Source organism: Orycteropus afer, unplaced genomic scaffold (genome assembly GCF_000298275.1).
Source record: "Orycteropus afer afer isolate SDZICR_OR568_19922 unplaced genomic scaffold, OryAfe1.0 scaffold00002, whole genome shotgun sequence".
Taxonomy (NCBI): Eukaryota; Metazoa; Chordata; class Mammalia; order Tubulidentata; family Orycteropodidae; genus Orycteropus; species Orycteropus afer.
In genome coordinates this window covers 10,302,668-10,316,256 of record NW_006921589.1, presented here as the reverse complement: position 1 = coordinate 10,316,256, position 13,589 = coordinate 10,302,668, and the positions used below count along the sequence as shown (strand labels likewise).

Sequence of the window (13,589 nt, the reverse complement as noted above, 5' to 3'; positions counted from 1 at the left end):
GCTGCCGCGCCCGGAGCGAGCGCGGGAGGGGATGGGGCGCGGCGGCTCGCCCGGGCCCCGCCAGCTCCCGAGCCCCGAGGTACCAAAGGCGGGCCGGATGGGGAAGGGGCCCGGGAGGAGAAGGAGCGGGGAGGCACCGCGCGGACCCTGACCCCGCCTTTTTCTCCCAGGGCGCCCTCCTAGGCCCCCGCAGCGCCCTCTTCTTCTCTCCCGGGTCACGGGTCCCTAAGTGAGCGAGAGCCTCCCCGGCCGCCGCCCCGGCCATGGCCAACGGAGTCATCCCGCCGCCCGGGGGCGCCTCCCCCCTGCCCCAGGTGACGGACGCGCGGGGGGAGGGGAGGGAAAGGGGGAGGGGCTCCGCGAAGGGGAGGGATGTCCTCTGGCCGACCCCGAGGAGGATGGAGGAAGAGGGTGCTTTGGGTGTTTTTCGGATCTGTCCCCACTCCTCCCAAGCTCTGGGATCCTGAAAGGGTGTGGGTTCTGGGATGCTGAATCCGTCTTGGGGTTCATAGAGAAGGGGGCTGTTAAAGGCAGGAGCGTGCTGGCCACCCTCGCCCCCAACCAGGGCTCAGCATTGGGGTAGAATTCGTGGGACAGGGCCTTAGAAGAGGCTGGGCCTGCAGGTCCGGGTGCCCTTGGAAGAGCCCCCTCTGGGTCCAGACACAGAGGAAGAGGATGATGACTTGGGCAAGACCTTGGCTGTGAGCAGGTTTGGGGACCTCATCAGCAAGCCCCCGGCCTGGGACCCCGAGAAGCCCAGCCGCAGCTACAGCGAGCGGGACTTTGAGTGTGGGTAGCTTGGGGACCCCCAGTGCAGCCGGCCCCCACTGCCATCACCTTCACCACCATCACCTTCATCGCCACCATCACCACTCACCACGGCTTGGCCACCAAGCGCCGTCCTGTGCTGGCGCTGTGCTGGACTGTGTGCTGGGCCACCATGCCGCCATCCTGCCTCACTCACCCATCACCTGTTTGCTGCAGGGGGAGCAGGGCCCAGACACAGGGGAGACATAGGGACCTGGACTAGCCTCCCTTCTGACCTTCCCCTTCCCCTTGGCTCTGCCTCACCCCTGGCCCCACTCTCTGTCTGCCCTTCAGTCCCTCTCTGTGAAGTATCATGCCCTCCTATTCTCCCCACCCCCTCACGACCCTCCCTATCACTCCTGTCCCCCACTCACCCAGGCCTTGCCTACCATGTTCAGGCACATGGACACAGATGTTGGGGGGAGCCTGACATTGGAGGAAGGACTAGGGTGCCCTTTGAGGCCTTGAGCTAGAATCAGGTGTGTGCCCCTAGGGTGGTGAGGGGCCCGGTCTATGACGGGGCCCCAACCTGCTCTCCTGCACCCCTAGTTCACCGGCACACATCCCATCACACCCACCATCCGCTCTCTGCGCGCCTGCCTCCACCCCACAAGCTTTGGCGACCGCCCCCCACCTCTGCCCGGCACACCAGGAGGAAGAGGAAGAAGGAGAAAACCTCGGCACCCCCCTCCGAGGGGACCCCTCCCATCCAGGAGGAGGGGGGAGGTGGGGTGGAGGAGGAGGAGGAAGAAGAGGAGGAAGGGGAGTCCGAAGCAGAACCTTCGGAGGCCCTGCCCTCTGCATCCCCACAGAAGGCCAAGGTAGGGGGGGCTACCCCTTGGAGGAGGGGAGGGCTGCTCAGGGAGGGGCACAGAGATGGGGAGGACAGGGTGGAGGGGCCTGTGGGAGGCTGAGTGGGTGGTTGTGGCAGGGGCCCAGGTGACCTTTTGTTTGTCTGCAGTTTTCCATCGGAAGTGACGAGGATGATAGCCCTGGCCTCCTGGGAAGGGCTGCCTCTGCTAGGCCCCTGCCCTCAGTGGGTCTTCGTGCCGACAAGAGCCCCCAGCACTCGGGCAGGTACTGCCCTCTCCCCCTCATCTCAGGGGGACCCAGCCCAGAGCAGTCCGGTCCAAAGGTCCCGACCTTCACCTCCTTCTTGGCCTTGGGCCCCCAGCTCTGACCCCAGAGAGGAGAGGAGACGGGGCAGAGGAGGCAGAAGGGGAGGGCCTTCCCTTGCTGTCCAGAAGGAGAGGACCAGAGGGAGAGAAGGAGAAGGGAGCAGAGAAGAGAGGGCAGGTTCTCCAGGAAAGAGGGAGAGGTGGCAGAGTGGAGGAGGAGGATGGTGCAGGAAGAGGAAGGACTGGGGAGGAGGAACAGACATTGTGAGGAGAGGAAGGCTCATGCAGTGTCCTTTTCTGTCCAAGAGTGCCTGTGTCTGTGCCCAATGGCCACTTTGGGCCCCACCTGAGCTGGAGGCGAGTCAGGGGCTCTCAAGGCCCAGGGCCTGGCCAACCCCTAACCTGCCCTGGGCCATCTCCACCATGATTTTCTGTGATGCCCAAGGCTGCCATGTTGCCTCTTCAGCTCCCCCAGCCCCAGGGCCCGGGCCTCCCGAGTGGCTGGGGAGAAGAGCCGACCTTGGAGCCCATCGGCCAGCTATGACCTCAGGGAGCGGCTGTGCCCAGGCAGTGCCCTGGGCAGTCTGGGTGGCCCGGAGCAGCAGGTGCCCACTGATGAGGCTGAGGCCCAGATGCTGGGCTCTGCAGACCTGGACGACATGAAGAGTGAGTGAGACCCTGCGGCCAGCCCCCAGCCACCCCACAGTCCTCAGCCTGTTGGGGATCTCTGCGAGGCTCTGTGCTGGCCCTCATCCAGTGTTGAGTCCCCTCTGCAGTGTCCCTGTCTTCTGGAATGTGGCCAGTGATGGGGAGCTCGCTACCTCACCAAGTTATCCCTCTGATGCCAGAGCTGAAATTTCCCTTCTCAACACCTCTGCCCTTTGATCTTGATTCTGTCCTCTGAGTTACCCCTGGAATACAGCTGTCCCCTCTTCATGTGATGTTTGGAGACGTCTTTGTCCTCTCCCCCCATACGGCTTCTCTTCTCAGGGCAAACACCCTTGGCTCTTTTAATCCTTTTCAGGACAGCCCTCTGGGCTGAGCCACTCTGCCAGGCCCTGTTCCCTATAGTCTCTGTGGCCTATGTCAAGGCTCCTCACCCATCCCACCATCCTTGGCCAGGCCTGGCTGTGATCTCGGCACATTCCTTCCATCTTATCAGTGTCCTGGTTTCTGTGCCACCTGTCATCACCCATGGGGCACTGTGCCCAGGCCAGGGGCATCACTGACCCCGCCCTCCTCCCCCTTGGAACCACAGTGTGTGGGTGAGGCGGGAGGGCTTTGAGCTTAGTACGTCATGGAAAGTTGCCAGGGCCTGAGGACAGGGACAGGAACAATCCGATGGCAGCAGCAGCAGTGGCTGCGAGGTGGGGGTTGGGGGTGTCAGGGGGAGGGTGTGTTTACAGAGCCAGGGTAGGGGCTGGAAGCAGTAGGGAGCAGGCTTGGGGCCGTGGGGAGTTGGGGTCGGGTGCCCTTGCCACCTCCAGCTCTTGTTAGACAAAGCCCAGTTCTGTCTAGGCTCCCCCTCTAGGAGAGCTGGGGCTTTGGGAAGGAGCAGGGCATGACGAGCCTGCGAGAGAATGTCACCGAGCCCAATGGGGCTGTGAGCCCTGGACCTGGGGACACTGTGGGCCTGGGCCCTCGGAGGGCTCCCACCCCCAGCCCTCACGACTCGATGGCCTCAGAGGACTTAGAGATGTTTGTGCTGGACTTTGAGGATTATGACCTGTGGGAGTCCATCCGGGGCCAGCTGAGCCCCATGGCAGGGGGACTAGCTTGTGAGTACCTGGGCTGCTGGCCTGTCCCCCAGCTGCCAGCCTGGGAAGGGCAGGTGGGGAGGAAGGGGAGAGCCTCTGCCTGAGTGTACCTGGTTGTGTCAGTGGGGTGGAGATGTGGGTGCAGAGGCAGGTCACAGGGACAGTTGAGGGCAGGGGCTCTAGGCCAAGGATCCCAGAATGAGGGACAGTGGCTATGGCAGGGGACTGGGTTGGGGGTCTGCCTTTTTATTGAGGTTGGCCAGTGGTTTGCTCTGTGACTTTGGGCTGGTCTTTTCCTCTTTCTGGGCCTCAGTTTTTTCATCTATGCAACAGCCTTGTTGAATAATATGGTCTTATCAACATGACCCCTGCCAGGTGGGCAGAGCAGGGGCCTGGAGCGGCTGGGCCATGACCCCAAGGCCCTGAGCTGCACCTCTGGGGTCACCAAGCTGACCTTGTCTGTAGGTCACCGGCTGGAGGACAACCCTGGGGTGCGGCGGCACCTTGTGAAGAAGCCGTCCAGGACGCAGGGCGGGAGGAGCAGCCCCAGTGGCCTGGCCCCCATCCTGCGCAGGAAGAAGAAGAAGAAGAAGCTGGACCGGAGGCCACACGAGGTACCAGACCCTGAGTGGCTGGGCCCTCGCTTCCTCTCGCCTCTCCACGCTGGAACCCTCCTTTCCTTTCTCTCTCCTTCTCTGGGGGTCGTCACGCCAGCCTCTCCCACCTCACAGCCCCAGGCCTCACCCTTGGTGCCCACCCCAGGTGTTTGTGGAGCTGAACGAGCTGATGATGGACCGCGGCCAGGAGCCTCACTGGCGGGAGACGGCCCGCTGGATCAAGTTTGAGGAGGACGTGGAGGAGGAGACAGAGCGCTGGGGCAAGCCCCACGTCGCCTCACTCTCTTTCCGCAGCCTGCTAGAGCTTAGGAGGACCATTGCCCACGGTAGGGACCTTGCAGGCCTGGGGGCTGCATGCCCTCTTCACTGCTCCCTGGAATCCTGGGCCTAGTGAGGAGACATGGAGTCTGACTTCCCTAGCAGCCTGCAAGCTCTGAGGGGCAGGCCTGGGCCACAGGAACGAGTACTGCACCTGGCACACAGTAGGTGCACAAAGAACCAGTGCCCTCCCCTTCCTGGGTGAGGAGGGGCCTATGCTCCCAGCACTCTTCTCTGTCTCAGTCTCTCTCTGGCTGGCGTGTGGTGAGTGGACCTAGTGGCCACCTGGGCTGTTGGATTCGTTGCTCGTTTGGCATGTGTACCCGTCCTTGGGGAGAAGGCAGTGGAGGGATGGTTTTTTCTGTCTGACATGGCTGTGCCCCTCCCCTGACTATGCCCAGGAGCCGCTCTCCTGGACCTGGAGCAGACCACCTTGCCGGGTATTGCGCACCTAGTGGTGGAGACCATGATCGTGTCTGACCAGATCCGGCCAGAAGACAGGGCCAGCATCCTCCGTACCCTGCTGTTGAAACACAGGTGCTGGGGGCCAGGACCTTGGGGCAGGGAGCCTAGTTCAGCTGCCCTTCGGGAGCTCAGAGTTGCCCACGTCTCACACTTTAGTCCTGAGCTGGCACCAGCCATTACATGTTACACTGACACTCAAGAAGGGGGGCCTGACCCTCATCCTGGCCCACCATTCCTCTCCCACCAGCCACCCCAATGATGACAAGGACAGTGGCTTCTTTCCCCGAAACCCGTCGAGTTCCAGCGTGAACTCGGTCTTGGGGAACCATCACCCGACACCCAGCCATGGCCCTGACGGTGCAGTTCCCACCATGGCTGATGACCTTGGGGAGCCTGCCCCACTCTGGCCTCATGACCCTGATGCCAAGGAGGTTAGTCACCTTGCTTTGCCCTGGCTTGGGCACCGGTGGGGCTTCAGTTTCAGTGGAGGTTGTGGGTTGGGATGGTGGATGCCTGGCACCATGCTGAGCATGTGGGGAGGGGTGTGGGGGAGGGGGCTTGAGGAGCCAAGCCCGAGGGATCCCTGCTCTGAAGCAGCAGAGGCTTAAGTGGGATGTTCTGGCCGACTCATGGTACCATTTAACCAATAGGACAAGACTTAGAGTAGGGTCCAGAGCCTGAGCAGGCCCTGCCTGGCTGGGAGAGAGAAAGCAGGGTCCAGGTCCAGGGGTTGGAGGGCAGAGCCCTGGGCTGGAGCATGGGTGGGAGGGCCTGCCACGGGCTTCGGTCTGGCTCCCAGCCCTATTCCAGTTCTGCGTCCTCAGAAGCCCCTCCACCTGCCTGGGGGAGACAGTCACCGGGGGAAAAGCCTGAAGCTTCTGGAGAAGATCCCTGAAGATGCCGAGGCCACAGTGGTGCTCGTGGGTGAGGAGGGCTGGGCACCAGGGACAGGGGCAGCAGGGTGGCAGGCCTTCTTGGGGCCTGCTTGTCTTGAGTTCTGGCCTGGAGGCTGCCTCTTCCACCCGCCCTTCACCCTTGCTTTTCCTCAAAACCTGCCTTCGCCCAGCCCTTTGTTCCCCGGTCCTGCTTTCCGTCCAGTTTCCTGCTATCTCAGACTGCTGCTAGGCCGCCATGTAGTACCTTCCTTCTGTTGGTAGCTTGTCATAGACATGCAAACGCATCCATAAGTGAGTAGGGCCGCTTTTGGTGGGGGCTTCTTTGTGCGGTGTGTGTCCTGCCCCGCCGGCCTCCCCCAGGGTCCTCTGCCCAGCCCTGTGCCCTTTTCTCTCCCAGGCTGTGTGCCTTTCTTGGAGCAGCCAGCGGCAGCCTTTGTGCGGCTGAGCGAGGCCGTGCTTTTGGAGTCTGTGCTGGAGGTCCCCGTGCCGGTCCGCTTCCTCTTTGTCATGCTGGGGCCCAGCCACACCAGTACCGACTATCATGAGCTGGGGCGCTCCATTGCCACTCTCATGTCTGACAAGGTGAGCCTGGAGCCCCCCGGGTTGCGCTTTCTGGGCCTGGCTCCCCGATGCTGCTTGCTCCCTAGCCCTCCTGTTGCCCACAGTGGTGCCCATGGATGCAGGGCTGGTAGCGGCCCCTTCTGGGTGGAGACAGTTCTCTGGAGGGTGGTAGGGGAGCTGCTGGCCAAGAGAGAAAGGGAGTCTCGGGCTGGGGCTATAGATGGGTGTGATGGATGCAGGGGCAGAAGCCCAGGCCCTGAAGCTTTGGATGTGACAGGAGACTTACCGGGAGGGCTGGCTGTGGCTCCTCCTGGGCTTGGACAAGAGGGTCCTTCAGCCAGGGTGGATATTCAGAATGTTTATTAACCAAAAGGATGTGGCTGCCATCCAACCAGAATGGTCTGGAGGCCCTAGCAATGCTAGGCCATTACTCTTTCAGTTGCTGAGTCATAGAAAAATATGGAATCTCCTGGGGGAGATTGGGAGATATGGAATCTCCTAGGGCCCTTGGGGTGTCCAAGGCAGTGGCTGTTGCCAGCCAGCAGAACATGTGTCCAGCTGGCCTGATGGGTGCCTGTGGCCGAGCATCTATCCTGCCTCTAGCTCTGTGACACCTAGTAGGACCCTGTCTTTGCCCAAGAGGTCCCTTGCCCACCCTAGCCCCCTGCTCCTCCACCCACCCTGAGACTTCGTGGCCCTCCTGCCCCCAGCTGTTCCACGAGGCGGCCTACCAGGCGGATGACCGGCAGGACCTCCTGAGTGCCATCAGTGAGTTCCTGGACGGCAGCATTGTGATCCCGCCATCCGAGGTGGAGGGCCGTGACCTGCTGCGCTCTGTGGCCGCCTTCCAGCGCGAGCTGCTGAGGAAACGGAGGGAGCGGGAGCAGACCAAGGTGGAGATGACCATTCAGGGCAGCTGCGCAGCCCCCGGGAAAGGTCTGACCCCCAGAGCCCCTGCCTGATGCCATTCGAACCCTGACCTGGCATCTCCACCCATGCCAGCCTGTGAAGGGTTGGGTCTGGGGCTCGGACCTCCAGACTGGAGGGTGGTACCTTGTGTTCCAGCACCCTGTTGCTCCCTAGAGCTGTCTGTGGAGTTGGGGGGCTCTGAGATGAGCCCTGAAGATGACCCCCTGCTACGGACCGGCTCAGTGTTTGGGGGGCTTGTGCGGGACGTGAAGCGCCGGTACCCCCACTACCCCAGTGACCTGCGGGACGCTCTGCACTCCCAGTGTGTGGCTGCTGTGCTCTTCATTTACTTTGCTGCCCTCAGCCCCGCCATCACTTTTGGGGGACTGTTAGGTGAGGGAGGGCCCTGTGGTCACCCCAGCGATCGCCTTCCGGGGGCTGTGAGCTGAGGGCCAGGGAGGAGGGGTTAGGAGAAGGGAGGGAGTCCAGTGATCACCTTCAGGGGCTGATTGGTGAGGCGTGGTCACTTCTGGGAGCTACTGGGTCTGGGCATCCCAGTGATGGTCTCTGGAGGGCTGCAAAGTAAGTGTGAGTGGAAGGGGTGGGTGAGGTGGGCAGCTGGTGGGGAGGGGCTGGGAGGGATGAGAGTGGTGAGGGGCCTTGTCTACCGCTCTGAGGGGGCTGCCACAGCTTAGGAGGGGCTGGAGGAAGTATGGGGAGCAGGGAGGAAGAGCCAGACCTGGCCAACGCTGACCCTTGCTGTCCAGGAGAGAAGACTGAAGGGCTGATGGGCGTGTCCGAGCTGATCGTGTCCACGGCTGTGCTGGGGGTGCTCTTCTCACTGCTGGGGGCCCAGCCTCTCCTCGTGGTTGGCTTCTCAGGGCCCCTGCTCGTGTTTGAAGAAGCATTCTTCAAGGTGACAGCCCCCTGCTGGCTCCCCAGGGCCACTGCCCCTTCCCTCTGGCCCTGGCTCGCCCTTGCTATCTCCCTTCTCCCCAGCTGTTTTGGGGCATAGCATCCAGGGCAGACCACCCTCCCTTCTGCCTCCAGTTCTGCCGAGCCCAGGACCTGGAGTACCTCACTGGCCGCGTGTGGGTTGGCCTCTGGCTGGTGGTCTTTGTTATTGCCTTGGTGGCCGCCGAAGGCAGCTTCCTGGTCCGCTACATCTCGCCTTTCACCCAGGAGATCTTCGCCTTCCTCATCTCGCTCATTTTCATCTATGAGACTTTCCACAAGCTCTACAAGGTGGGGGTCCAGACAGGTCCAGATGGAGAGCTCAGGGAAGGAGAGGGCTTTAGGGGCAGAGGGCTAATGAGGGGGCTCTGTTGGACGTGGGATGATGAGGGAGTTGGGTATGAACAGTGGACTAGGTCTGAGTGCAGGTGGGGGAGTCAGACCCAGAGTGTCAGGGTGTAGGTGCCAGACACGTGGTTGAGGCTCAGGAATGAGGATTCACCTGCACAGGCGTGTGGTGGCACGGAGGCCCCCCTCATCGCCAAGGGGCTGGATGAACGCTTGCGTGTGTGTGTGTGTGTGTGTGTGTGATGTTGCTGGATGTCCATATGTCACTGTTGCCAGCTCAGGGGTGTGAGGTCCAGCCGTTGCCCTCTAAGGTGTATTGATGAAATCAGGGTCACCTGGCCAGGTAAGCAACAGGGTGTCCTTGTTGCCCATACAGGTGTTCACTGAGCACCCACTGCTGCCATTCTACCCCCCTGAGGGGACCCTGGAGAGGGTGCTGGAGGCCAGCCTGGACCTGAACTCGAGCGCCCTGCCCCCAACCGAGGGGCCGCCGGGCCCAAGGAACCAGCCCAACACGGCTCTGCTGTCCCTCATCCTCATGCTTGGGACCTTCCTCATTGCCTTCTTCCTGCGGAAGTTCAGGAACAGCCGCTTCCTGGGTGGCAAGGTGCGTGACCGCTGGAGTGGGGCTGCAGAGCCCCACAGGGTCCCCCATGATTCCTGCAGCCACTTCCAGGCTCCTTCCAGAGCGGGGCTGGACACCTTCTCCCTGTCAATCCTGGGACCCACCTCCAGTGTGCAGCCTCCACCCCTCAGCGGCCTCTCCCAGGGTGCCTCCTTGCTCCTGCCTCAGGGAAGTTGAGTCAGGAGAGGAGTGCCCTCCTGGGTGGGCTGGCACCTGAGGGGCCTTCTGGCTCCACCTCAGACCCAAGGAGGATCAGGGTAATAAGCTCCAGACTTGTCTCCTGACCCTGACCCAGACCTTCCCCTTGCCCTGACTGGCCCCTCCAGGCTCGCCGCATCATCGGGGACTTCGGCATCCCCATCTCCATTCTGGTGATGGTCCTGGTTGATTACTCCATCACAGACACCTACACGCAGGTGAGTGAGCCCTGAGCCCCTGGCTGCTGGTGCTAAGCCTGGGCCCTGAGAGGGAGGCCATGGCCATGGCCATTGCCAAGATCAGGGCTGGAAGCCAAGTCCCAGTGGTGACTTGGCTATATCTGCTTGGGCTCCAAGGGGTGGGGGTCGGATGGGGGCGGTTTCTGAAGCTACCCCCTCCCCTCCGTGTGGTCTGGCCGAGGAGGCTCCCTGAGCGTCTGTAGGCCTGTGTGTGGTCCTTTGTAAAGAATGTGGGAGGAGCAGGGTAGGGTTGGGGCAGAATGCCAAGTGTTCCTGCAACAGGTTCCCTGACAGCTCGGGACTTGGGGAGAAGGCCCAGTTGAAGCCCTTGGCTCTGGTAGTTAGGTTCTATAAAGCCCCATGGACACTGAGTCAGTAAACGCCCAGTCAGCCTTGTGTATCTGGGGACTCAGATTTCTCACTGCCCTGGACGTGTCAGTGAATGGTATGCTGTGAGTATTGATTTTGGTTTTGCAAATAAATTTTAGCAAGTAGGTGAATCGGCAGATATGAAATCTGGGAGTAATGAGGATCGACTGCACTTTGTTTCCCTGTCTTCTGCTGGGCCATTGGAGGAGGCAAAGCTCATTTCCCCCAGACCTGTTCACACCCAAATTCCCAGAAGCATCAGTGGCGGGATTGGGGTGCTGGGGCCCCAGAGCTCAGTGGGAGCAGCTGCTGGGTGGTGTCTCCTGTGCCCCTGAACTGTCTGCCTTCCTGCTCTTCAGAAGCTGACGGTGCCCACGGGGCTCTCCGTGACTTCTCCCCACAAGCGCACGTGGTTCATCCCGCCCCTGGGCAGTGCCCGGCCTTTCCCGCCCTGGATGATGGTGGCGGCTGCTGTCCCTGCCCTCCTGGTCCTCATCCTCATCTTCATGGAGACACAGATCACTGCGTGAGGGCGGGGCCCTGGAGGGGGTGCAGGGACGGCTGGGCTGGGCTGGGCTGCTTGGCTTGGGTTCAGGGTTAAGGCAGGGACATCACTATCAGTGTGGGGCGCTGGGTGGTTGGGGGCTTGTGGGAGACCTTGAGGCAGGGAGCGTGAGTGTCAGGAGCTGGCGGGGAATGGGAGAGGTGGAGGAGGGGTGGAGAGCAGAGGGATCTGCCACAAGGAGGGTGTCCGTGTGCTTGTGGGGCTTCCAGTGATACTTCGATGACATCTGTGTGTCACATCCATCATGGGTAGGGGCCACTCTCCAGCTCTTAGACACCTTAGACACCCTCTAGCTCTTAGACATCCACTCTTAGACACTCTCCAGCTCTTAGACACCCTGACAGCACGCTGTCACCCAGAGATGCTTGCGAGTGTCTCATCTTGGTTAAACCTCAGTGGTGTGTGCTATCTGGCAGCTGGCTCTGTGTGTTTTAGATCTTCAGTGTGGGAATCTGGCTCAACTATGCTTCAATGTGAGAACTTCATTCTCACATCTGAGAAACTGATAGAGGAAGCTTGCCTGTCCCCAGTCCCTGGGGAACATTGTTCTCTGCACATCTTCCCCCCACTGTCCCATTCCTCTCCTGGCCAGCCCCTGACACCCACTTCCTGGCCTCTCACGCAGGCTCATCGTCAGCCAGAAGGCCCGGAGGCTGCTCAAAGGCTCCGGCTTCCACCTGGACCTGCTTCTAATCGGTTCCCTGGGTGGGCTCTGTGGGCTGTTTGGACTGCCCTGGCTCACAGCTGCCACCGTCCGCTCAGTCACCCACGTCAATGCACTGACCGTGATGCGCACTGCCATTGCCCCCGGCGACAAGCCCCAGATCCAGGAGGTGCGGGAGCAGCGGGTCACCGGGGTGCTCATCGCCTGTCTCGTGGGTGAGCCTTGGCCCCCAGACCCACCACCTGGGATCCCTGTGGCCTTACACTCACTCCCCCTAGACCTGCTGCCTGGGGCCACTGGCTTGAAACCGGCTCCCTCTCCCAGGCTTGACGCAGGCACCTCTTGAACCACCAAATGTCTCGCGTCCAGCCCTTGCCCTGACCCCAGGTCTGCTTCTGACTCTGTGCCCCTACCCCTTTCTCGGGCCCATTCCTGCCCTGTCCTCTGTCTTCTCTCCCTCTTGATGACGAGGGCCACACTGAGCAGGGCTGTGCCCGGGGACTAGGTCGGGTGGTGTTGCCTCACAGGCCTGTCCATCGTCATGGGGGCTGTGCTGCGCCGGATCCCGTTGGCTGTGCTCTTTGGGATTTTCCTGTACATGGGGGTCACGTCACTGTCAGGGATCCAGCTGTCCCAGCGTCTGCTGCTCATCCTCATGCCGGCAAAGCACCATCCTGAGCAGCCCTATGTGACCAAGGTAGGGCCGGGGCATGGAGGTGGGGAGGTGGTGCAGTGGGAGTGTGCTGTGCAGAGGGTTCCCCGGGCCAGAGTTGGAGGGGCTGACTATGAAGGATAATTTGAGGCATAGGGGGTGCATGGAGGCAGGTGCTGTATGGTGCGGCCCGATGCCCGTTCCCCAGGTGAAGACATGGCGGATGCACCTGTTCACCTGTATCCAGCTGGGCTGCATTGCATTGCTCTGGGTGGTCAAGTCCACGGCAGCCTCTCTCGCCTTTCCCTTCCTGCTGCTGCTTACGGTGCCTCTGAGGCGGTGCCTTCTGCCCCGGCTCTTCCAGGACAGGGAACTGCAGGCGGTAAGGGATGGTGGGTTGGGCAGAAGCCTTAGGGCCGATGGGTGCTGGGACCGGAGAGACATGGGTTCATGTATCCCCTGGGTTGCCTGCTGGTTCGGTGCCTAAACTTCTGAAATCATCTTTTCCTCACCTGTATACTGAGGCTAATTAGTGAGTCCACCTGACAGGGTTGTTGGCAGATTAAACGCTAATCCAGGCAAAGCATTTAGTAGGGCGCTTTGGTTCAGAGTCAGCACAGGGCTGCTGTGGACAGCTGTGCAGGTCACGGTCTGAGAAAAGCAGCTGGCCAGGGGTGAGTCAGGGTGGGGTGCTGACATCCAGCCTGAGCACTGCTTTTGTCAGCTGGGACTTTTTTTTGGGGCAATACGTCTGCCTAAATGAGGTATACCAAGGTGCCTTGGGAACTAGAAGTGGCCCCAGGAAAGCACTTGGTATGTGGTGGCTACTCTCATTAGTAGGAGTCCTGGATGGTGCAAATGGCTGGGTACTCAGCTACAACCTTAACCCTAAGGTTGGCAGTTTGAATCCACCCTCTGAGACCATCAGAGGACAGGCCTAGTGGTCACAGGCCATGAAAACCCTATGGGGTGTGATTCTTCTGTTACATACATGGGGTCACCATGAATTGAAGTCGACTGATGGCACCTGTGTTTTTTTGGTTTGTTTGTTCTCATTATTAATTACCAGGAGGAGGTGTCAGGGGCCTGGGGGTGACCTAAGGTCTTGGCCAGAAGGAAATGAGAAACTGGACCTGGGTTCACAGTCCTTGCCAACAGTGGGGGCTGCTTGCTGGTTGGAGGAAGCTGGGGACGGCACGAGCCGGCGTTGCTTCCCTGCCTCGCCCACTCTTCTGCTCCCTTTTGCAGCTGGACTCGGAAGATGCGGAACCAAACTTCGACGAGGACGGCCAGGATGAGTACAATGAGTTGCACATGCCTGTCTGAGCGTCCAAGATGGTGGCCCTCCCAGAGCCCTGCACCTTGGTGATCTGACCCCGAGCCTCCGTCAGAGCCAGGGGATGTGCCTGGAATCACGCCTGTCGCCACAGCCACAGAGGCCCTTTGACTCTGCCTGGGGTTCTGACCCAGGCCACACATAGACCAGACCAGCACCGGCTTTGAGCTCATTACAACCACACTTGTCTT

At 61.1% G+C, this 13,589-nt stretch overlaps 1 protein-coding gene across 1 annotated transcript; it reads left to right on the top strand.

Annotated features, from left to right (window-relative positions):
* Nucleotides 1–263: 263 nt before the first annotated feature.
* On the top strand, nt 264–13,388 carry SLC4A3 (solute carrier family 4 member 3). Its single transcript, XM_007957420.2, has 22 exons — nt 264–314; nt 624–789; nt 1,357–1,628; nt 1,769–1,884; nt 2,392–2,591; nt 4,148–4,296; nt 4,445–4,625; nt 5,019–5,154; nt 5,330–5,513; nt 5,907–6,006; nt 6,376–6,560; nt 7,250–7,475; nt 7,623–7,841; nt 8,216–8,364; nt 8,499–8,693; nt 9,127–9,357; nt 9,702–9,791; nt 10,541–10,707; nt 11,372–11,625; nt 11,938–12,107; nt 12,271–12,444; nt 13,311–13,388. The coding sequence occupies exons 1-22, from the start codon at nt 264–266 to the stop codon at nt 13,386–13,388; spliced, it is 3,693 nt and encodes a 1,230-aa protein (XP_007955611.1).
* The last annotated feature ends 201 nt before the right edge of the window (nt 13,389–13,589 follow it).